This window comes from Rhinopithecus bieti, unplaced genomic scaffold (assembly GCF_001698545.2).
Source record: "Rhinopithecus bieti isolate Rb0 unplaced genomic scaffold, ASM169854v2 scaffold_10347, whole genome shotgun sequence".
Lineage (NCBI taxonomy): Eukaryota > Metazoa > Chordata > Mammalia > Primates > Cercopithecidae > Rhinopithecus > Rhinopithecus bieti.
The window spans coordinates 2082263-2104794 of NW_016806836.1; the positions used below are offsets into that span (position 1 = coordinate 2082263).

General features: G+C 50.1%; 2 protein-coding genes across 7 annotated transcripts in view; one reads left to right on the forward strand and one right to left on the reverse strand.

Annotated features, from left to right (window-relative positions):
* The window catches only part of ACOT8 (acyl-CoA thioesterase 8), a 16676-nt gene extending 3849 nt beyond the window's left edge, over positions 1-12827 (forward strand). For all 3 annotated transcript variants that reach the window (XM_017877938.1, XM_017877940.1, XM_017877939.1), the window contains 4 exons: positions 5449-5674; positions 10166-10323; positions 10837-11031; positions 12592-12827. In XM_017877938.1, coding sequence (XP_017733427.1) covers positions 5449-5674; positions 10166-10323; positions 10837-11031; positions 12592-12710 — 698 coding nt within the window. In that variant the 3' untranslated portion in view covers positions 12711-12827. The remainder of the gene's footprint in view (positions 1-5448; positions 5675-10165; positions 10324-10836; positions 11032-12591) is intronic.
* On the reverse strand, positions 11683-21235 carry SNX21 (sorting nexin family member 21). 4 transcript variants are annotated; one of them, XM_017877936.1, is made up of 5 exons: positions 20917-21235; positions 20375-20648; positions 19726-19883; positions 14057-14067; positions 11683-13885 (listed from the first exon to the last, which is right to left on the reverse strand). In XM_017877936.1, exons 1-5 carry the CDS (start codon positions 20935-20937, stop codon positions 13867-13869), a joined length of 483 nt encoding a protein of 160 aa, XP_017733425.1. In that variant the 5' UTR covers positions 20938-21235; the 3' UTR covers positions 11683-13866. The 4 variants fall into 4 exon arrangements, with proteins under 4 accessions (XP_017733425.1, XP_017733426.1, XP_017733423.1 ...); XM_017877937.1 differs by lacking the exon at positions 14057-14067 and having other exon boundaries at positions 19733-19883; XM_017877934.1 differs by lacking the exon at positions 14057-14067.
* Positions 21236-22532: the final 1297 nt, after the last annotated feature.

Sequence of the window (22532 nt, forward strand, 5' to 3'; positions counted from 1 at the left end):
CCCCCCGCCTTCTCGGCCCCCAGTCACTGCTATAAAGTATTTGAATACTAACCTTGGGCTCAGCCAGCTTCTTATCTTTATGCTAGTTGGGAGTAAATATGTGCTTTGTTTCTTTAATTTGGTTGTGAGTACCAGCCTTTTGATATTGTAATCCTTCCAGCCTAGTGAAATACCTGGCTGTTTTGTTTTGTGGAGGTGGGGGCATTGAACTCTGAATCTCTTCATCCTGTGATGGAAGAATGCTATGAATCTTTCTTTGCCTGTAAAGTATCTAGTGCAGGGCTTGGCGTAATCTAGTTTTCCATAAATATTAGTTTTTGATGATTAACTTTTGTAAAATAATTAAAATTTGTATAATACAGAGCATAATTGTGTGCCTTATCTTGTTTAGTCTTCGTAAGTAAACACGGATGGCAGGCATTCCTGCCATCATTCTTACCTAAAGAAACTGGGACCCGAAGAGGTTTGGAACCAGCTCCCACAGTGCCCAAGGAGGCAGAGCCAGGATATGAACCTGGTTTATGTGCCTTCGAGTGCCAAACTCTTTCCTGCTTCTTTGCTTCTCTTTTAAACTCTTGGGCGATAATTCTAAACAATGGGAGAGCTGCCAGGGTACCCATCCCAGGTTTTGGGGAAAAGATGCTCTTTCTTGGAAATTCTCCATCTAGGAGCAGCGTGAAATGAGCTGTGTCCAAGCTACTATTTCAAAATTAATAATTATTTGGCCGGGCGTGGTGGCTCATGCCTGTAATCCTAGCACTTTGGGAGGCCGAGGCGGGTGGATCACCTGAGCTCAGGAGTTCGAGACCAGCCTGGGCAACACAGTGAAACCCAGTCACTACTAAAATAGAAAAAATTAGCCAGACATGGCGGCATGTGCCTGTAGTCCCAGCTACTCTGGAGGCTAAGGTAGGAGAATTGCTTGAACTCAGGAGGCGGAGGTTGCTGTAAGCTGAGATCATGCTACTGCACTCCAGCCTGGGTGACAGAGTAAGACTTGTCTCCATCAAAAAAAAATAATAATAATTATTATTATTATTTGTGCCCCTGCCTATGTCTTGAAAGACTGCAAGATAGCTAAAATAATTGGTAGCTATTATGGGAATATTAAAAGTCAAAGGACATCAGGCCAGTAGTAACAGGGGATTTGGGAGAAATGATCATGTCAAAATTTGGCTAAGCCATACTGTTGCAGTTTCATACGTTTAGTTCCGAGCTTCCTGGCTGCAAGGCAAAAAGGGGAGCGCTCTTATCTGTTTGTGATGCGACTCTGCCAGCTATATCAGATATTAAAACCAATGCTGTTTTTTGGCTGGGCATGGTGGCTTACACCTGTAATCCCAGGACTTTGGGAGGCCAAGGTGGGCGGATCACCTGAGGTCAAGAGTTCAAGACCAGCCTGGCCAACGTGGTGAAACCCCATCTCTACTAAAAAAAACAAACAAACAAAAAAAACCACACGAAAATTAGCCGGGCGTGGTGGCGCACACCTGGAATCCCAGCTACTTGGGAGGCTGAGTCAGGAGACTCACTTGAACCCGGGAGGTGGAGGTTGCAGTGAGCTGAGATCGTGCCACTGTACTCCAGCCTGGGTGACAGAGCAAGACTCCATTAAAAAAAAAAAAAAATTAGCCAGGCATGGTGGCCTGAGCCTGTGATCCCAGCTACTCGGAAGGCTGAGGCAAGGAGAATCGCTTGAACCTGGGGGGTGGAGGTTGCAGTGAGCCAAGACTGCGCCACTGCACTCCCACCTGGGCGACAGATTGAGACTGCATCTCAAAACAAAACAAAAAATGTTTCAATTACATTTTTAAATAAAAGATGTTATGGGGAGGGGAGGGTTGGTCCTTGGCCATTTATCATATCAGTTATTTTCTAAAACGTTCATTTTAACGTTAATTAGTTGGGTTTTGTTTTGTTTTAGTTTTCTCTATAGAGGTAAATTTAGAGCTTAAAGATTTCTGAACAAGATCAGCAAACATTCTAGAAGGGCCAGATAGTAAACATTTTAGGTTTTGCCAGTGAAAGCAACTATAGACAATATGTAAACAAATGAGCATGACTTTATTACAAAAAAATTGTATTTTAAGGCAACAGTTTCCTCATCTGTACAATGGGGGTAAGAGTGGCTCTACATGGTTATTGTGAGACCAACATGAGGAAACGTACTCTCCTGTCCAGTGCTGTCTGGCACCCTGCATCACTCCATAAGCGTTAACTCCCTTCGGTATGCCTCAGGGCCTACCTCCTGTGCTCCAATAACAATTTTCAAGAATAGGGCTGGAACTCATTCACACTGAAAGGTAGACCAGAGAACTGAAGGTTCTGTGATCCTCTTCAGGCATCTGCACTTTAGCTTACCTGCAGACCAAGGATTGGATTCGAGGATTTTTTGCTTTTTCTCCCCAAGTTTGGTGATAGGGAGGGGAGATTGCCTTCCCAGGGTCTGAAAGCAGACTGCACAAGTAGCTCTCTCTGGTGTCTGGACTCTTGGTAAGCCCTCCTCAAGCGCCTTTAACCTTGAGGAGCTCCCACTCTGATAGAAGCGCTCTGATTCTGATAGAATCCCACTCTGATTATCTGCTGGTGGCAGTGCCTGATAACAGACACCTGAGCAAGCCAGTTGGCTTCAGACAGTGATGTTTATTGCTGTTGATTGAGCCCTGGGGCCCGATTGACTCCCCGTTTGCATCAGAGTGAAGGAAGCAACACTTCTCTAGACCTGCTTCTTTCATCTGAAGGTTAAAAGTCATCCCCAAGATGTCTCATGGCCCAGATGTCAGGGTTCCCCAAGGCCGGCCTGACTCAGACAAAGTGAGAACTTCAGGGAAACCAGGGAAGTTCTCTTCCTCTCCAAATCTTCCCTCACCTGCTTGTTGTTGGCTGCCTTATCCCTGGCCAGTGCCTTCTACCCTGGTGGCGGTGCTCTTGTTTTTGAGACAAGGTCTTGCTCTGTCACCCAGGCTGGAGCACAGTGACGCAGTCATGGCTCACTGCAGCCTTGATCTCCTGGCCTCAACTGATCCTTCTGCCTCAGCCTTTTGATTAGCTGGGACCATAGGCACATGCTACCATGTCCAGCTAATTTTTATTTTTTATTTTTTGTAGAAACAGGGTCTCCTTGTGTTGCCCAAGCTCTTCCACTCTGCTTTGGAGCAGAGACACCTGACAGTGAAGGACCAAATGGCTTCCATATACATCAGGGGTGAAGTGACTGACAGCTGACCTTGCCTGGGAGAGACTGAATATACAAACAAACAGTGGCTCGACCATGTAGAAAAACAGAACTTTGATGCACAATAGCAGCAACCAGCACAGGAAGCCAGTCTACTGTCCACAAGTCAGACTTGTAGGAAGTCAGACCACTATCTTTACCAACCAGTCCAGCAAGCCAAATAATGACCAGTGTAACAATTGGCCCCCAAAGCCAGGACTTGATTAATAACTGATAGCTGCCCTAATTTTTGCCCCTGCTTCCAACTTAGGACCAACCAGAGAAAGCCAAATATGTACCCCTAACCAATCACATAGGATGTCCCACTTTTTTTTTGAGACAGAGTTTCACTCTTGTTGCCCAGGCTAGAGTGTAATGGCGCAATTTTGGCTCACTGCAGCCTCCACCTCCCAGGTTCAAGCAGTTCTGCTACAGCCTCCACCTCCCACCTTCAAGCAATTCTTCTGCCGCAGCCTCCTGAGTAGCTGGGATTACAAGCGTGTGCCACTATGCCTGGCTAATTTTTTGTATTTTTAGCAGAGACAGGGTTTTGCCATGTTGGCCAGGCTGGTCTTGAACTCCTGGCCTCAGAAGATCCGCCTGCCTCAGCCTCCAAAAGTGTTGGGATTACAGGCGTGAGCCACCGTGCCCAGCCAGATGTCGTGCTTCTAGTTAGCCCACCAACAGCTTCCCCATGCCAACAGCCTGCAATCAGAGCCTCCCTGAAGCCTTTTTTTCCATTACAGAGCGTTCCCATTCCTTTGCCTGCCTCTAAGTCCCTGCCAAAAGCAAGTGATGGTGGTTGACTTCCTGCTATAACAAGTTCTGATTGGCTGGGCACAGTGGCTCATGCCTGTAATCCCAGCACTTTGGGAGGCTGAGGTGGGTGGATCAGTTGAGGTCAGGAGTTCGAGACCAGCCTGGGCAACATAGTGAAACCCCCATCTCTACTAAAAATACAAAAATTAGTTGAGTGTGGTGGCACACGCCTATAGTCCCAGCTACTTAGGAGGCTGAGGCATGAGCATGGCTTGAACCTGGGAGGCAGAGGTTGTAGTGAGCCCAGATGACGCCACTGCACTTCAGCCTGGGTGACCCAGCGAGACTCTGTCTCTAAAAAAAAAAAAATTAGCTGGGTGTGGTGGTGCACCCCTGTAGTCCCAGCTAGTCAGGAGGCTGAGGCACGAGAATCGCTTGAACCTGAAAGGTGGAGGTTGCAGTGAGCCGAGATGATGCCACTGCACTCCAGCCTGGGTGACAGAGCAAGACTCCATCTCAAAAAAAAAAAAAAAAAAAAAGAACAAGCTCTGAATAAATAGCCTTTGTTTGTTCTCAAAAAAGAAAACAACAACAGAATAAACAGTAAACAGGCTGGAGACTAGATTTACTGCTCCCTGATCTAGAATAATGGTTTGGGACTGATGACAAAATCCCAGGCACAGATGGAGCAAGATAGAAGGAAGGAGTTTTTTTGTTTTGTTTTGTTTTGTTTTGTTTTGTTTTTGAGACAGAGTCTCGCTCTGTCACCCAGGCTGGAGTGCAGTGGCCGGATCTCAGCTCACTGCAAGCTCCGCCTCCCAGGTTTACGCCATGCTCCTGCCTCAGCCTCCCGAGTAGCTGGGACTACAGGCGCCCGCCACCTCGCCCGGCTAGTTTTTTGTATTTTTTAGTAGAGACGGGGTTTCACCATGTTAGCCAGGATGGTCTCCATCTCCTGACCTCGTGATCCGCCCGTCTCGGCCTCCCAAAGTGCTGGGATTACAGGCTTGAGCCACCACGCCCGGCTGGAAGGAGTATTAATTTTATTTAACAAACACATATAGAGCCCTCACTGTGTGCCAGATATTATGCTAAACACTTTACAACTATGGACTCATTTCATTAAAATCCTGTAAGCGATGAGCACCATGATGATCCCCAGTTTGCAGATGAGCACACTGCTCAGAGAAGTGAAGGGTCACACAGCTGGTGAGTGGTAGAGCCAGGATTTGAATGCAAGGAATCTGTCAATGTCTCTGCAGTTTGTGCTGTTAAAGAAAAGCTCCACCTGCACAGGGAGCAGGCCGATGACAGGGCTTGGTGGTCTCTCTGTATCTCTAGTGCCTGGACCTTAGCAGACCTCAGTGAGTAGTTACCGAGATGAAATGGAATGGAAGATGAGTAATAGAGTACCTGTCAGGCATTGTCATGATGACAGGGCCTGTGGACCCACTGTGCCCTTGTGCCTACTGCAGGGGACCCGAACGTGCCAGTACTGTACCAAGTGGAGCGGACACGAACAGGGTCGAGCTTCTCGGTGCGCTCTGTGAAGGCTGTGCAACATGGGAAGCCCATCTTCATCTGCCAGGCCTCTTTCCAGCAGGCCCAGCCCAGCCCTATGCAGCACCAGTTCTCCATGCCCACTGTGCCACCACCAGAAGAGCTGCTTGACTGTGAGACCCTCATTGACCAGTATTTAAGGTGAGAAACCTGGAGGCTCCATGGCAGACTTTTCAAAATGCAGCTCCTATCTGTTTGTGGGATATGGAATCCTTCAGTGGGTCTTGACCAGCATTTAAAAAATACAGATTAGAAAAGAAGATACTGGGGCCGGGCGTGGGGTGGCTCATGCCTATAATCCCAGCACTTTGGGAGGCCGAGGCCGGTGGATCACAAGGTCAGGAGATCAAGACCATCCTGGCTAACAAAGTGAAATCCCGTCTCTACTAAAAATACAAAAATTAGCTAGGCATGGTGGTGGGTACCTGTAGTCCCAGGTACTCGGGAGGCTGAGGCAAGAGAATGGCGTGAACCCGTGAGGTGGAGCTTGCAGTGAGCCGAGATTGCACTACTGTACTCCAGCCTGGGCAACAGAGCGAGACTCTGTCTCAAAAAAAAAAAAAGGAAAAGAAGATATTGGAGTGAATAATATGTATGTATTAAGGGCAAGAATCCTTTTGTGAAACTTGAGGTTTAGTTGTGTGTGTTCCTGGTGTGTGTCTGTATTGGGCCATGGTATAAAATGAAGGGCTTGGCCGGATGCGGTGGCGCATACCTATAATCCCAGCACTTTGGGAGGCCAAGGCAGGAGGACTGCTTGAGACCAGGAGTTGGACACTAGCCTGGCCAACACAGCAAGACTCCATCTCTAATTTAAAAATAAAGCTGGGGCTGGGTGTGGGGGCTCACACCTATAACAACACTTTGGGAAGCCCAAGCAGGAGGATCACTTGAGCCCAGAAGTTCAAGACCAGCGTGGGCAACATGATGAAACCCTGTCTTTACAAAAAATACAAAAATTATCCGGGCGCGGGGGCACGCATCTGTAGTCCCAGCTACTCAGGAGGCTGAGGTGGGAGGATCGCTTGAGCTTGGGAGGTGGAGGCCGCAGTGAGCCGAGATCATGTTATTGCACTCCAGCCTGGGCAACAAGAGCAAGATTCTGTCTCAAGAAAAAAAATATATATACACACACACACACACACATACATATATATACACACATACATACATATATACATATACACATATATACATACACACACATATATACATGTATATACATATGTACACACACATCAACACTAATTACAACTATACCATAATTACCATATATAACCATAATATTAATATGTTGTTTTGTGTTGTTTATATGTTGTTTTTGAGCGGAGTTTGCTTGTGTTGCCCTCAGGTGGAGGCAGTGACACGCATCTTGGTCTCAGCCTCTGCTTCCCAGGCTCAGCGATTCTCCCACCTTCGTCCAAGTAGCTGGGATTACAGGTCCGCTCCACGCCGGCTATTTTTTTTGTTGTTGTTGTTGTTTTTGGCGGAGTTCCTCTGTTTGCCCGGCTGGACGTGCGTGGCGATCTCGCTCACTGCAAGCTCGCATCTGGGTCACGCCATTCTCTTGCCTCAGCTCTGAGTAGCTGGGACTAAGGCACTGCCACCATGCTGGTATTTTTTTTTTTTTTTTTTTTTTTTTTGTATTTTTAGTAGGACGAGGGTTTCACACGTATAGCCAGGATGGGATTTGTATTTTAGTAGGATGGCGTTTTCACATGTTGGCAGGTGGTCTCGATCTTGATTCAGGTGTCCCACTCGGCCTCCAAGTGCTGAGATTATAGGCAGAGCCATAATTTTCCATATTCTGGGAAAAAAGTAAATATATATGGAAATCACTTGGCTTAAATCCCTCCCAGTCTAGTGATTCCTCTCTTCCTCAGGGCACCTGGTCCAGAGCTTTAGGGACTTAAATGTGACCAGGAGTGGTGTCCTCTAGAGGGCGGCAGGCTATGGCTGTTGTTTTTTGATTGGTCACTGCCTTTTGCTTAGTGCATGGTCTTTTTTTTTGTTTTTTTGTGTTGAGACGAGTCTTCACTCTGTTGCCTAGATGGAGGGCGTGGCGTGATCCGGCTCATGCAAACTCTGTCTCCAGGTTAAGCGATATGCATGGGCGTTCACCCCCCAGTAGCTCGTTACAGGCACACACCATGCCTGCTTAATTTTTGTATTCTTTTTAGTACGGAGACCAGGTTTCTCTGGTTGGACCAGGGCTGGTCTCAATCCTGATCAAGTGATACCACTGCCTTGGCATCCCAAAGTGCTGGGTTACAGGATCCAGACTGCATGTTTTATGCTATATAAAACGTATATACAAAATAAAATATGTATTTCCCTAACATTAGACCACAGGGAACTGTTGATATTTTGAATACTTGGTATAAAATTATTTGTTTGAGTATCCTATAAAAGTTTGAAAATGTGTGCAGTGGAAAGGCTCTCCGGTCCGACAGGCAGCAATGGATTTAGCCATGATGTGGCCTCTGTTATGCTCACCTGCTGTGGGACAGTTGCTTACTCCCCTTCCGCCCTGGTTTCTTCTAAAAATGGGAATGCTTGGCCAGGCGGCGTGTGCTCGGGTAATCCAGGCACTTTGGGAAGGCGACGGTGGCGTCACGGGTCAGGAGATTGAGACCATCTGGCTAACACAGTGAACCCATCTTACTAAAAATACAATTAGTGGGCGTGGTGGTGGGACTGTAGTCCCAGCTACTTGGGAGGGTGGACAGTGAGAAATTATAGCGTAACCCGGGAGGTGGGTTGCAGTGGAGCTGAGATCGGCCACTGACTCCAGCCTGGGCAACAGTGGAGATCCATTTCAAAAAAAAAAAAAAAAAAAGGAAGGTCATTTCTGCCCTGTCTCTTCTTTTTTTTTTTTTTTTTTTTGGACGGAGTCTCGCTCTGTCAGCCCAGGCTGGAGTGCAGTGGCTGGTTCAGTCATGAGGTGCTCCCGGGTTCACGCATGTTCTGCCTCAGCCTCCCCAGGTAGCTGGGGACTACAGGCGGCCCCGCCAGGTCGCCGGCTAGTTTTTGTATTTTTTTTGTAGAGCGGGGTTTCACCATGTTAGCCAGGTGGTCTTGATCTCCTGCTCGTGATCGCTTTTCGGCCTCCCAAAGTGCTGGGATTACAGGCTTGAGCCACCTTGCCCGGCCCCTGTCTACTTCTTAGCTGTATCATAAGGAGAGAGTGTCTCTATCTCATGCTAGATACTGGGGAGGCAGCAGAGTATGATGGGATGGAGGTGGGTTTGGGAACCTGAAAGTCCTGGATTCAATCCTAGATTTTGTCCCTACTAGCTATGTGAGTTTGGGCAAGTTGCTTTCCCACTCTGAGCCAGTAGTCTCAATTATAAAATGGAGCTAATCATATTCCTACCTTATAAGGTTGCTGTGAGGATTAAATGAAATAAAAGAGATAAGGCACTTAGTATGCTAGTACTAACTAGCACAATGGCAGTGAATTGTAGTTATATCACTGTTAACAGAAAAAACACAGGGCCTGGTGTGTGGTTGCAACTCGACACATGTTTGCTGAAATGAGAGGAAGACATTGTTAAAGGACCTTGAATTTAGATCTGTACTGTTCAATAAGGTAGTCTGTAGCCACTTGTGGCTATATTACATTAATTAAAATTAAATAGGGCCGGGCGCAATGGTTCGTGCCTGTAATCCCAGCACTTTGGGAGGCCAAGGCAGGTGGATCGCCCAAGGTCAGAAGTTCGAGACCAGCCTGGCCAACATGGTGAAACCCCATCTCTGTTAAAAATACACACACACGCACGCACACACAAATTAGCCAGGCATGGTGGCGCATGCCTGTAATCCCAGCTACTCAGGAGGCTGAGGCAGGAGAATCGCTTGAACCTGGGAGGCGGAGGTTGCAGTGAGCTGAGATTACACTGCCTCACTCAAGCCTGGGCGACAGAACTAGACTCCATCTCAAAAAAGAGAAAAAACAAAAATATTAGCCAGGCATAGTGGCGTACACCTCTAGTCCCAGCTACTTGGGAGGCCAAGGCGAGAGGATGGCTTGAGCCTGGGAGTTGGAGACTGCAGTGAGCTGATTGCGCCACTGTACTCCAGCCTGGGTGAGAAGACAACCCTGTCTCTAAAAAAACAGAAAATAATCATACTGTGGACCCAGATTGCCTGAGTCCAAATCCTGTCTCTCCAGTTTTTAAGCAAGCTACTTGGACTCTGCTTATTTCACTGATGAAATGGGGGTAATAGTACCTGTCTCACAGGGTTGTTGTGAGGAATACAACTGTGTATGTACAATGCTTAGAACAGAGCATATTATAGGGTATGCCTTATTACTATGATGTGTTGGTTAGATATACATGATATGCATGATCTTGACTTCAGTGTTGGTTATGAGGTAGGTTACTATCATTCTCCACACTTTGCAGATGGGAAAATAGACTCAGAGAGATTACTAATTAGCACAAGACCACATGGCTCATAAGTGGCAAAGAAGGGATTCAAACACTGCACTATCCTGCCTGGCACGAGGGGAGGGGAGCTTTGAGGATATCTTCCCTGTGGAAGAATGAGGGGAGTCAGAAGAGGTAATGCAGATGTGACTTCCTCTCTTCCTGGGTCTCACCCCATCCCTCTCCCCTTTACTTTCAGGGACCCTAACCTCCAAAAGAGGTACCCAGTGGCGCTCAATCGAATTGCTGCTCAGGAGGTCCCCATTGAGATCAAGCCAATAAACCCATCCCCCCTGAGCCAGCTGCAGAGAATGGAGCCCAAACAGATGTTCTGGGTGCGAGCCCGGGGCTATATTGGTAAGACGACCCCAGGGATGGGAGGAAACCACTCTCCAAGGGGTCTACCACTCATTTGCTGTGTGACCTTGGGCACGAGTTCCCTTCTCTGGGCCTGTTTCCTTATCTGCATGATGGGGAAGTTGGCTTAGCTTCTTACCTGGGGCCTCTCAGCCCTTTGCATGGGGAGAATGTGGAGGTGACTATAATCCCAACACAAGGCCTTTCTGAGGAAGGCAAGGCACCTCACTGGGGTTGTTGTCCAGCTAAAAGTGTCTTTGTGCAAACTGGAAGATGACACCCCTTTTGGGGCCTAGCGTGGGAGACTTGGGTGAATTTCAGTCCGTGCTCACCCCTGCCCTCACCATGTCGCCATTGCACTTACCCCTGTCACACATACACACTGTAGGCCAAGTGCTCTTGTGCAGCAACCAGTCTGCACACCCATGCACGGGAGTCCCTTTTTCCCCTACCTCCCTGCAGGTCCTGAGCTGGAAAGCCCAGGAGCCCAGGGCTGATGGGGACCTGTTGCAGGCGAGGGTGACATGAAGATGCACTGCTGCGTGGCCGCCTATATCTCCGACTATGCCTTCTTGGGCACTGCATTGCTGCCTCACCAGTGGCAGCACAAGGTGCACTTCATGGTCTCATTGGACCATTCCATGTGGTTCCACGCCCCCTTCCGAGCTGACCACTGGATGCTCTATGAGTGCGAGAGCCCCTGGGCTGGTGAGTGTGGGGCCGTGTGGGACGAGGGCACTGACCTTGGGTGGCAGATGCTGACTTCCCCTGACTTCCTGTGTGGCACTGCACAGGTCACTTCCTTTCCTTCCCTCCTAGGCTTTCGCATCTTCATCTTCAAAATGAGAGGGTGAGGCTGGGACACCTGCTGTGCTCTAAATTGCTAGAATGTGCTGGGAATGTGATTCACCTTCTCCCAGGGACCCAGTTCTAGTCCCAGAACCAGTTCAGATTCTTTTTATTACAATAGGCAAATCGTGTCTTCCATCTGAGCCTGTTTCCTCGTCTAAACAAAGAGGGTTACATTACAGCAATGGTATCCAAACCCGGCAGCCCATCAGACTGCCATCTGGGGACGCCTTTTCAAAACAGATTCTGATTCCACCCTCAAGATTCTGACTCAGTAGGTCTTGGATAAGGTCCAGGAAACTGTATTTTTAAGTTCTCTAAGTGACTCTGATTAACCTGATTGGGGTTGGAGCATTCAGTGGTCCCTAAGGGCCTCACTGCTTGGACATTCCTTGCAGGGGACAGAGAGAAACAAGACTCATTCATCAATGTCTAGCTTCAGAACCCTGACCTCCTTTCCAAGGGAGTACATTTCAAATGAAGAAAGGTTTTGCTTGACAAACCAAGGGAAAAACTTAAGGACTCGTTATACTCAGATAAGGGGTACTCTCACGTACCAATAGCATATCAATCCAAGATTGATAACCTTGAAGTGAGGACATGGGTTCAGATTTGGCCTCATCATGAAACCAAATTCCTGACCCTCTCTGGATTTTAGTCCTGGTCTGGAAAACTGGACAACACATAACTGCTTCCTTTGGCTACGGTGAGAACTGAGTGAGCTCTGCTATGTGTAAAGGAAACCAGCAATCATCCTCATAAACATCAAACTCAGGCCCAAAGCCAGCAAGGGAGAAAGAATCTCCAGGTGGGGAGGGAAGAGGCGAGACCTCATGGCTTTAATTCCTCTCTGCTGAGCCCCTTCTTCCCCTTGGTGGTGGTAGTGGGGATATTTTTCATGAATTACCACTTGGAGGATGTGGCTTGATTTATTGTACAGGGAGCCAATAGGTTCCCTAACACAAGTGGCCAGAGGTATAGCAGTTCTGCTTGGCCAAGCAGTTGAAGGAGACTGTTCTCAGAGCTCCTCCCTCCGTGATCTTTTTGAGGAAGCGAGCAGAGGTGTGAAAGTGCTTTTAAACTGTCAAGTGGGGTTCCTGTGGGAGGAGTTACCCCTCAATGATGGTCCATAATAAGCTCAAGAAGGGGCATTTGGAGCAGCTACGACACTCAGCGCACCCTTGTGTGGGGCAGCCCTGCCCTGGGTCACACCCTTTTCAAGAAGTCCACTTGGAGGTCGGGCGTGGTGCTGTGCTAAGCCTCTAATCCCAGCTGCTCAGGAGGCTGAGGCGGGAGGATCCCTTGAACCCAGGAGCTTGAGACCAGCCTGGGCAACATAGTGAGACTCTGTTTCAGAAAAAAAGAAATGCGTTTGGCTGTTCTGAAGCAGGCCATCCTCACCTTTCACCTCACCCACAGGTGGCTCTCGGGGGCTGGTCCATGGGCGGCTGTGGCGTCAGGATGGAGTCCTAGCTGTGACCTGTGCCCAGGAGGGCGTGATCCGAGTGAAGCCCCAGGTCTCAGAGAGCAAGCTGTAGCCAGAGGTACCAGCTTGGCCTGGGGCTTCAATAACCTCCCATCTATCCCCATTCCTGAGACAGCAGTTACAGTCCCTTTTGGCTCTCACATCCAATAAAGAGACTGATACCACTGGAGTGGCTGGCTTTTAATTCCCCTGGGCCAGACCTTGCCTTCATCCCTCAACTCCAGGACTCCAGGGCAGAGTCCCTGGCCTTCAACCAGGAGGCCTCGCCAGCTTGGGGGCCCACCAACAAGGGAACAGTGCCCCTGACCTGTGCCACAGCCCCTTGGCTGTTTATAAGCTGGAGAGACCGTGTCAGACTTCTTCCCTGTACTATACCAGGGCAACCCCAGCCAAAGCTCATCCTGAGCCCAGCTCAACAGAAGTTTCCTTGATCTGCTTCACATTCTCTTTTGGAACTTCTAGGGGCTCCCAGCTATTCTGTCCTCATTGGGTCCTTCCCCTGCATTCTGGGGCAGCCTCTCTCCTCACAGTGGCCTTAAATCTAGGCAAGGGTTAGTCCAGCACCTCCTTGATGAGCAATTCTTTGAGACTGGGGGGTGGCGTAGGGGTAAGGCCTGCCTCCTGCAGGGCTTGGAGCCGAGCCTCTGATTGACGTTTGTCCAGGCCCAGGCGCCAGGAGAGTCGAACATGGGCCTCCAGAAAGGGTGCCAGCAAAGGGTGGAGGCTCTTGTCCCCAAGCAGCTGCAGGGCCTTCTCACAGCATGCCCGGGCCTCCCCAGGGTCTTCCAGCTCCTGGTGGCACACGGCCAGCCCAGCCAGGGTCAGCAGGGGGCGATCTGGGCCAGAGGGGGTGCCCAGCTGGGCTTGCAGCTGCCAGGCAGTGGCCCAGAGTGCCAGAGCCTCACGATAGAGGCCAGTACAGGTTAGGCTCTGTGCCCGCCGCAGCTCTGGCAGCACGAAGAAGTCCTGCAGGTCTGGGGCATGGCGCAGCTCAGGCACTGCCTGCAGGTGACCCAAAAACTGCTCAAAGGCCCGGCTACGGCGGGCAATGGTCTCTGCAGTAAAATTCCGGCGCAGCCGCTTACGGGGGAAGGAGATGGCAGCCATTGGGCCCCGGAATTGCCGCTGCAGGTTTCGGTGCAACCGCTCAAAGTCCGAGTAACGGCGAGAGATCTGGGCTGGCTGGCAATCTGGCGGCCCTGGGCCTATCACGGCGAGGGTGTAGAGCTGCAGGGAGGGTGGGTGTCAGGGCAAATGCAAGTTGTCCATGGGCCCGTTCCCTCCCCATCCCCCACACTCCCAGCTGTGCCTCCCCACCTCTTCCTTTCACCCCTGGGATAGCACCCAGGAGGGCGGGAGCTGCTGCCACAGTGGCGGGGAAGCCCAGTCCCATCTTACCTGAGGTTTGTCTGAAATGACCCAGGCCCAAGGCAGCAAGAAGAGAGAAAGACAGAGATGAGCTTCAGTGCCCAGGGCTGCTGCCCCTTTTTTTGTACTCCCTTCCCATAGAACAGTTAGTTCTTCTGACAGCCCCCGCTGGAAAACCAGACAAGAGCTGAAACCCAGGCCAATCTCTTAGGTCTTCTTTAGGAACAGCGTGGAGCTTGTTCCACTTTGGACACCTGGCCTCCACATCCCCGGTCAGGATTTTCCAAACTAGACCCAGAGGACAGGTCTGTAGATAGCTACAACTGCCATAACTGTGAAAAGTATACTGGCCTAGGACTCAAGTTCTAACCCAAGGTCAGCTACTCCCTCCCTGTGTGACCTCAGGCAAGGTCATCCCCTCTGGGTCCGCTTCTGTTTCTAGTGAAGGAAGTGCTCGGTCAAGTCAGTGTTTGTCCAAAAATGAGACATGTACAAGTATTGGTACCTGAGGTTATTTTTGTTTTTTGTTTTTTTTTGAGACGGAGTCTCGCTCTGTGGTCCAGGCTGGAGTGCAGTGGCCGGATCTCAGCTCACTGCAAGCTCCGCCTCCGGGGTTCACGCCATTCTCCTGCCTCAGCCTCCCGAGTAGTTGGGACTACAGGCGCCCGCCACCTCGCCCGGCTAGTTTTTTTTGTATTTTCAGTAGAGACGGGGTTTCACCGTGTTAGCCAGGATGGTCTCGATCTCCTGACCTCGTGATCCGCCCATCTCGGCCTCCCAAAGTGCTGGGATTACAGGCTTGAGCCACCGCGCCTGGCCGGTACCTGAGGTTTTTAGGTGGTGTGCACTAGAGTAAATATCACTGCATCAGAATCAGGAGGTGGTTCCCCTTTTAATTTTTTTTTTTTTTTTTTTTTTGAGAACAGGGTCTCACTCATTGCAGGTTGGGAGTGCAGTGGGTACCATTTATAGGTACTTGCAGCTTCAACCCTCCGGGCTTCAAGCATTGCCTCCTGCCTCGCCTTCCCAAGTAGCTAGGACTTATGGCATGCACCACCACCCACCCCAGCTATTTAAAAAATAATTTTTTTTTTTTTTTTTTTTTGTAGAGATGGAGGTCTCCCTATGTTGCCAGGGCTAGCCTTGAACTGCTGGCCTTGAGCAGTCTTCCTACCTTGGCTTCCCAAAGTGCTGAGATTATAGGCATGAGCATCACACCCAGCCTAATTGTTTTTAATCTTTCTGACTACAAATTGAGAAGCTCTCAGTTTTGTTATTTTTGTTTTTGTTTTGAGACAGAGTCTTGCTCTGTCGCCCAGGCTGGAGTGCTGGAGTGCAGTGGCACAATCTTGGCTCAGTGCAAGCTACGGCCTCCCGTATTCATGCCATTCTCCTGCCTCAGCCTCCTGAGTATCTGGGACTACAGGTGCCCACCACAATTTTTTGTATTTTTTGGTAGCGACGGGGTTTCACTGTGTTAGCCAGGATGGTCTCGATCTCCTGACCTTGTTGTGATCCGCCCGCCTTGGCCTCCCAGAGTGCTGGGATTACAGGCGTGAGCCACCGCGCCCGGCCAGCTCTCAGTTTGGTTTTTTAAAAAGTACTTCTTGGGCCAGTTGCAGTGGCTCATGCACACACCTATAATCTCAGCACTTTGGGGGGCCAAGGCAGGTGGATCACCTGAGGTCGAGAATTCAAGACCAGCCTGACCAACATGGAGAAACAGTCTCTACTAAAAATGCAAAATTAGCTGGGCATGGTGGCACATGCCTGTAATCCCAGCTACTTGGGAGGCTGAGGCAGGAGAATCGCTTGAACCTGGGAGGCGGAGGTTGCAGTGAGTCGAGATTGCTCATGGCACTCCAGCCTGGGCAACAAGAGTGAAACTCTGCCTCAAAAAAAAAAAAAAAAACCCTACTTCTCTAACACTTCTCATCTCCATTTTTAGAAAAGAGCCAGAAAATGGATCTCAGGTCAGGGCCTTCTTCAGGCAACAGCATCTAGGCAAGATTTAATGATGTTTCATTTTCACTACTTATTATTTACTTACTTACTTACTTTATTTAGTCTCGCCCTGTCACCCAGGCTGGCGTGCAGTGGCACAATCTCCGCTCACTGCAACCTCCGCCTCCCGGGTTCAAGCAGTTCTCCTGCCTCACTCACCCGAGTAGCTGGGATCACAGGCATGCGCCACGACGCCTGGCTCATTTTTGTATTTTTAGTAGAGACGGGGTTTCACCATGTTGGCCAGGCTGGTCTCGAACTCCTGACCTCAGGTGATCTGCCTGCCTCAGCCTCCCAAAGTGCTGGGATTACAGGCGTGAGCCACCGTGCCTGGCCCACTACTTTTATTTTTATGGCTAGCTTCTCTCTGTGGCAAGTGAGACTTTCCACATGCAGTAGTGCTATGAAGTTGTCTTTTAAACTTACTTAAAGGATGGGCACAGTGGCTCATACTTATAATACCAGTACTTTGGGAGGCTGAGGCAGGAGGACTGCTTAAGGCCAGGAGTTCGAGACCAGCCTGGGCAACATGGCAAGACCCTGTCTCTACAAAACAAAAAAGAAAAGAAAAACAATTAGTTGGGTACTTGTGGTCCCAGCTACTCAGGTGGCTGAGGCAGCTGAATCATGTAAGCACAGGAATTCGAGGCTGCAGTGAGCTATGATCGTGCCACTGCACTCCAGCCTAGGCGACAGAGCAAGACTCCGTCTCAATAAATAAATTTATTTAAGAAAAAAAATAGGTTCGGCCGGGCGCAGTGGCTCACACCTGTAATCCCAACACTTTGGGAGGCTGAAGCGGGCAGATCACTTGAGGTCAGGAGTTCAAGACCAGCCTGGCCAACAGTGAAACCACATCTCTACTAAAAATGCAAAAGTTAGCCAGGCGTGGTGGTGGGCACCTGTAATCCCAGCTGCTTAGGAAGCTGAGGTGGAAGGATTGCTTGAACCTAAGAGGCAGAGGTTGCAGTGAGCTGAGATTGCACCACTGCGCTCCCGCCCGGGCAACAGAGCAAGACTCTGTCTCAAATAAAAAGAAAAAAAAAATAGGTTCATTTAAAGAAAAATGTTAAGAAGAAAAGAGTACAAGTGGCATTTTAGATAGGACAAGAATCAGGGAGGTACTGGAATGACTGAGGTTTGGAAAACACTGAGCAAGATGACAACTAAGCTCCCCACCTCCCAGGTCTGAGAACCTGAATAGGGATTAACCAATAATTCCAAGCCAACGGGTTTAAAAGGAGAGTTAACAAGTGTTAGATTTTAAAGGCACCCTAACAGCAAATCCAGATCTTTCTCACATTTGTTCTGTGGAACTGACAACGCTCTAGCCACTCCTGGTCAGTTAGGTTTGCCTACTCTGTCCTCTTGAAGATTCACAGTGTACATTAATATTAGGGATTAAAAAGTTTAACAATAGGCCGGGTGCGGTGGCTCAAGCCTGTAATCCCAGCACTTTGGGAGGCCGAGACGGGCGGATCACGAGGTCAGGAGATCGAGACCATCCTGGCTAACATGGTGAAACCCCGTCTCTACTAAAAAATACAAAAAACTAGCCGGGCGCGGTGGCGGGCGCCTGTAGTCCCAGCTACTCGGGAGGCTGAGGCAGGAGAATGGCGTAAACCCGGGAAGCGGAGCTTGCAGTGAGCTGAGATCCGGCCACTGCACTCCAGCCTGGGCCACAGAGCGAGACTCCGTCTCAAAAAAAAAAAAAAGTTTAACAATAAAGAAACTTACTTTATTCTCATTTAACTGCATTCTCAGAACATATTGCCTGCAAAACCTTTATTTAGAAACAGCTATTAACATTCCAGGGAACCAGTTTTCTGCAGGACACACTTTAGGACACCAATTTTCTTCAGGACACACTGGTCTATATAATAAGCCTTTATGTTCATCTAGTTTACATTTTGTATCCATTATCTCATTGATCCTTGTAACGTGCAGCCAGATGGGTGATAATGATCGAGGTTCCATTACCCAAGCACTTACCCTGTGCCTCCTGCTGTACCAAGCACTCTTTACATCTATGATTTCATTTAATCATCACAACAGCACTGCAGGGAAGGTGTCCTTATCTCTGACAGCTGAGAAAGCAGGCTCAAAGACTTGCCCTAAGTCACACAGCTGGAAAACAGCCCAGCTGGGATTTAAACCCAGGTTGATCTGACTCCAAAGCCTGTGCCCTTCACCCCCGCAAGTTAAATGGGGAATTAGAGTCCCCATCATACAGAGGAGGTGCCTTGCTTCTCCAGACACAGGCCGGGGCATACTTGGCCATCCTGCTCTATCCTGTCATCCCTTCCCATCCAGGTACCCACAGTCACCCCCATTCCTCTCAGCCTCTGAGCTGTTCCTTGGTGTCCCCTTCCTGTGTATGAACCCTTGTCCACCCCAGAGTTCTGAGACCTTTGCCACTTCAGACTTCATCACTGGCCACACGTGGTGGTGCATACCTGTAGTCCTAGCTACTTGGGAGGCTGAGGTGGGAGGATCGCTCAATTGAGCCCAGTTGGAGGTTGCAGTGAGTTATGACTGCACCACTGCACTCCAGCCTGAGTGACAGAACGAGACCCTGTCTTAAAAAAATTTTTAAAAGACTCAATAATCCAAGTCGGTCCCTGCTGAAATTGGAGTAGTCACCCCATGGGTGTGGCCCTTGCTTACTAACAGCAACAGAAAAGGGTGGAGAGGCCCAGATGTGGGACTGGGCTCCAGGCCCCCTCCTGCTGAGTCAGAGGTGGAGAAGGGTGGTGAAGAGGAGGAGAGTGAGAGATGGAGAGCTGCCACTGACAGGAGTGGCCAGCTCAGTCGCCTTTCAGGCCTGGCCTGAAAAGGGACTGGAGCAGAAGTTGCTGCGGGCATTAAAGGAGCAGACCTCATTCTCCAAGTCAGTCTCTCAACAGCAAGGAAAACAGCAAGGGACTCCAAGGTCCTCCTCAACACTGCTCTTCATCCTAACCTCCACCAACCCCCTAAGTCTAGCCCTTAGAACAAGACTATTCTGTACAGGGTCGGGTGCTTGAGAACTGAGTCACCTGTGTGTTATAAGGACACAGCAGGCCCTAGATGATAAACATTTTCAACCCAAAGTTAAATAATAATGACATAGCTACCATTTCATTCAGCACTTCATAATGCCAGGCATACTGCTAAGGGCTTTTTGTCCACTGTCTCATTTAACTCCTGCTGTAATCCTCTGCATTTTCCCCATTGCTATAATGAGGAAACGGAACATGACCAAGATTAAACAACTCACCCAGAGTCAAACAACTGGAAATAAGTGGGAGTCAAGGTTGGTCTGGATTGAAAGCCTATTTACTTAACCACCAGCTCATGCAACTTGGATCTCCAGTTTGACCCAGATAACATCTGTCTCTCCCTATCTTACATCTTGCTACAATTTGCAAAAACCTTGTGGGCTAGGTAGGGAAGTGCACACACCAGTTCTCTTAGTCTCAAAACCAGGATAAGAGGAAGGTCCTTAATCCCCACTTCACTCAGTCTCAAGGAAACTAAGTCATTTGTGTGAGGATCTGCTCAAGTTACATCCCCTTTCTGACCTCAGTTTCCCCATTTGTAAACGAGGTAGCCATTTATAACTGCATAGACCCCTCAGGAAGTTGGGGTCTTCCCTACTTGCTCATAGCCATACTTCTAGACTCACAGCCCAGGGGTTCTGGACCCTCACTCACCACGTACTTGGAGGGCGGGTCCTTGACAACGTTAGCGCTGGTCACTTCGAAGAGCAGCCGCTGGGGTGTCAGGGTGTTCCGGGACTTCTTCCAGAAATCCTGCAGCTGCCGCGCCAGGAGCTGACTGCCCCGCTGCCCATCAGGTGGGAGGCTCCGTTCTGCAGACACATGACCAGTCATATCAATGGGCCTAGGGCCAGGGTCGACATCAATCACTGCCGTGGCCTCACTCATCCTCCCAATGTGAGGCAGGATTTACCTCCATTTTACAGAAATGGAAACTTTGGGGCAGAGAGGCACCGAGAAGCCAAACACCGTGCCTGGCAGACAGTAGGGGCTAAATTAACAGCTCCACCCTCAAAATATCGCTAATACATCATTTCCATTCGGATCCCAGGCCCTGTACATTTAATGCCCGCAGCCAATTCTGAGATGAGAGTGAGTTCTCCCACTTGACACAAGGGAAAACTTGGCTCAGAGAGGGGTTAAGACTCTCTCAAGGTCACACAACCAAGAGGTGGCCCAGGCTCTTTAAGAAGTGTGGGAGTTTCAGCTGGATCAACTCAGCGCCCTGGATGCTCTGGGAACGCAGCAGGGATAGAGGCCTAATCCAGCCCCAGGGTTCCCGCCTCCGTCCTCCTGCACTCGCCTGCGTCTTCTCCTGACGTCCCATCCCCGAGGGGCAGCGGGTCAGGGCCAGCCTCCGCGTCGTCCTCGTCCTCGTCCTCGTCGTCCTCGTCGTCCTCAACGCTGGTGAAGCTGAGGGTGCCGCTGAGTCGGGAGGACAGGCCCTCGGCGTCGTCGTCCTCCAGCTCTGAGCTCTCCGGAAACTGCTCGGCCTCTGGGCTGGCCGCCGCCTCCCCGGGGCCGTCGCCTGCCAAGGCGTGCCGCAGCCGGTGCAGGAGCCGGGAAGCCATGGCACCCTGGGGGGAGAGCGCGACGCTGTGTCCCAGGTCCCGGAGGAGGAGGAGGAGGAGGAGGAGGAGGATCCCAGCCCAGCTCAGGAGGAGGAGGGGCGGGGCCCGGACCAGAGAGGAGGAGCGCGCGGAGGCCCCAGCCCCTGGCAGTCCGAGGTCCTGCGAACCAGGGGATCCAGCTCGCTTCGCTTTCCCCGCAACCCACTTAGCCTAGGACTGCGTTCCTGCCCGGAGGGGCTCGGGACGTCTCTTGCGCCGCCTGGTGCGCCTCTACCTCCTGCGTCCCACGGTGCATTCAGGGGCGTGCCGCGCCCCAAGGGTCCGGGTGCAGCCCCCCGCAGCCCATGGAGGCCGGCCGGGCTCTGCAGGGCTCCGCTGGGCTCAGGCCGCTCCGAGCGCCGCTCGGGCCGCTTCCTGCTGCCGCCCCGCCTCCTGCCCCGCCCGCTCGCCCGAGCCTCCTGAGAATCCCGGGCCCTTGGCTCTAGGAGGGACTTGGGAAGCCTGGGTCAGCCTGAGGGAGTCCCAGGCCTGCCGCAAAATCATCCCAGTCCGGCCAGGCGCGTACCCTCCTGGAATCCTCCCACCCCACCCACGTCATCTCCAATCTGCCCCACTAATTTCCACCCAACGCTCTTTAACTTCACAAAGTAATTATGCGATATTAGGGAGGCCATGTCTCCCGAAAGAAAACGAAGGCCAGGAGAAGATGTGTGATTTGGGTTGGAATCTGACCTCGCTGAGCCTAGATTTTCTCATATGTAAAACAGGAACAGTACTGCTAAAACTAATTTTGCAGCTCTTGTAAGAATCCTCGTCCAGTGCCTGGCATAGAGCAAGGGCTGATGAAGTGATCACTTACATAATGATTATTGTTCCTACAGTGTTCGCAGGATTGCACAATCTGATTTGAACCTCATACATGGGAAGTAGGCAAACAGGGAAACTGAGGACCAGAGAGGGTGAGTTACTTGGCTAAACCACACAGCTTGCCAGAGGTTTCTCTCTCTCTCTCTCTCTCTCTCTCTCTCTCTCTCTGTCTCTCTCTTTCCTTCTTTCTTTCTTTCTTTTTCTTTTGAGATGGAGTCTCACTCTGTCGCCTAGGCTGGAGTGCAACAGCACTATCTTGGCTTAGTGCAACCTCCGTCTCCCTGGTTTCAGGTCATCCCTCCCACCTCAGCCTCCCCAGTAGCTAGGACTACAGGCATTCGCCACCACACCCAGCTAATTTTTGTATTTTTTGTAGAGATGGGATTTGGCCACATTGCCCAGGCTGGTCTCGAGTTCCTGGGCTCAAGTGATCTGCCTGCCTCTGCCTCCCTCAGAGGTCTCTGAGTATGGGGCCTGGAGCCCAGGTCCCCTGCTGCATACTGCCCTTTTCCCGTGCAGCAGGCCTGATAATCTCAGCGCCTCCCCAGCTTTGTTTTATCTTTTATCCTCAGGGCAGCTGCGGGTCAAGAGAAAGTTATTGTGGCTTCCTGTCACAAAGCCTAGATATCAGTTGTTAGGGCAGATTTTGATAGTTATACAATACAACAAATAAAATCAAATTCTCTCCAAAGTAGCTCCTGCCCTTTCTGAGTGGCACAGGACAGAGGGGTAGGGGAAAATGCCTTAGAATAAGCAGAAAGTATTTCAGTTCCCTGCCTTCCCATGTGAGCAGAAAGGCTAGGGTTCTTATTTTCTGAGGATCCACTTTCTACATCCCGCTCTAGGCACTTGACTGTCACATCCCTCCCTCACAGCCTTGTGGGGAAGAGGCTGTAACTGGACATTAATGGTCCATTTTCAAGATGAAGAAACTGAGGTAAAGTGACTTCCCCAAGATCCACATCTGGGAAATAGAGGGGCTGGGAATTTTTTTTTTTTTTTTTTTTTTGAGGAGTTTTTGCT

Bases quoted from the DNA above. Each gene is read 5' to 3' on its own strand.
- SNX21 (XM_017877934.1), bottom strand. From the start codon at position 20,937: ATGCACCGTGGGACGCAGGAG. The intron at 20,649-20,916 runs GTAGAGGCGCAC...CTCTCCCCCCAG, and splicing joins TGCACCGTGGGACGCAGGAG to GGTGCCATGGCTTCCCGGCT. The intron at 13,886-19,725 runs GTGAGTGAGGGT...CCCTCCCTGCAG, and splicing joins ACCCGCCCTCCAAGTACGTG to CTCTACACCCTCGCCGTGAT.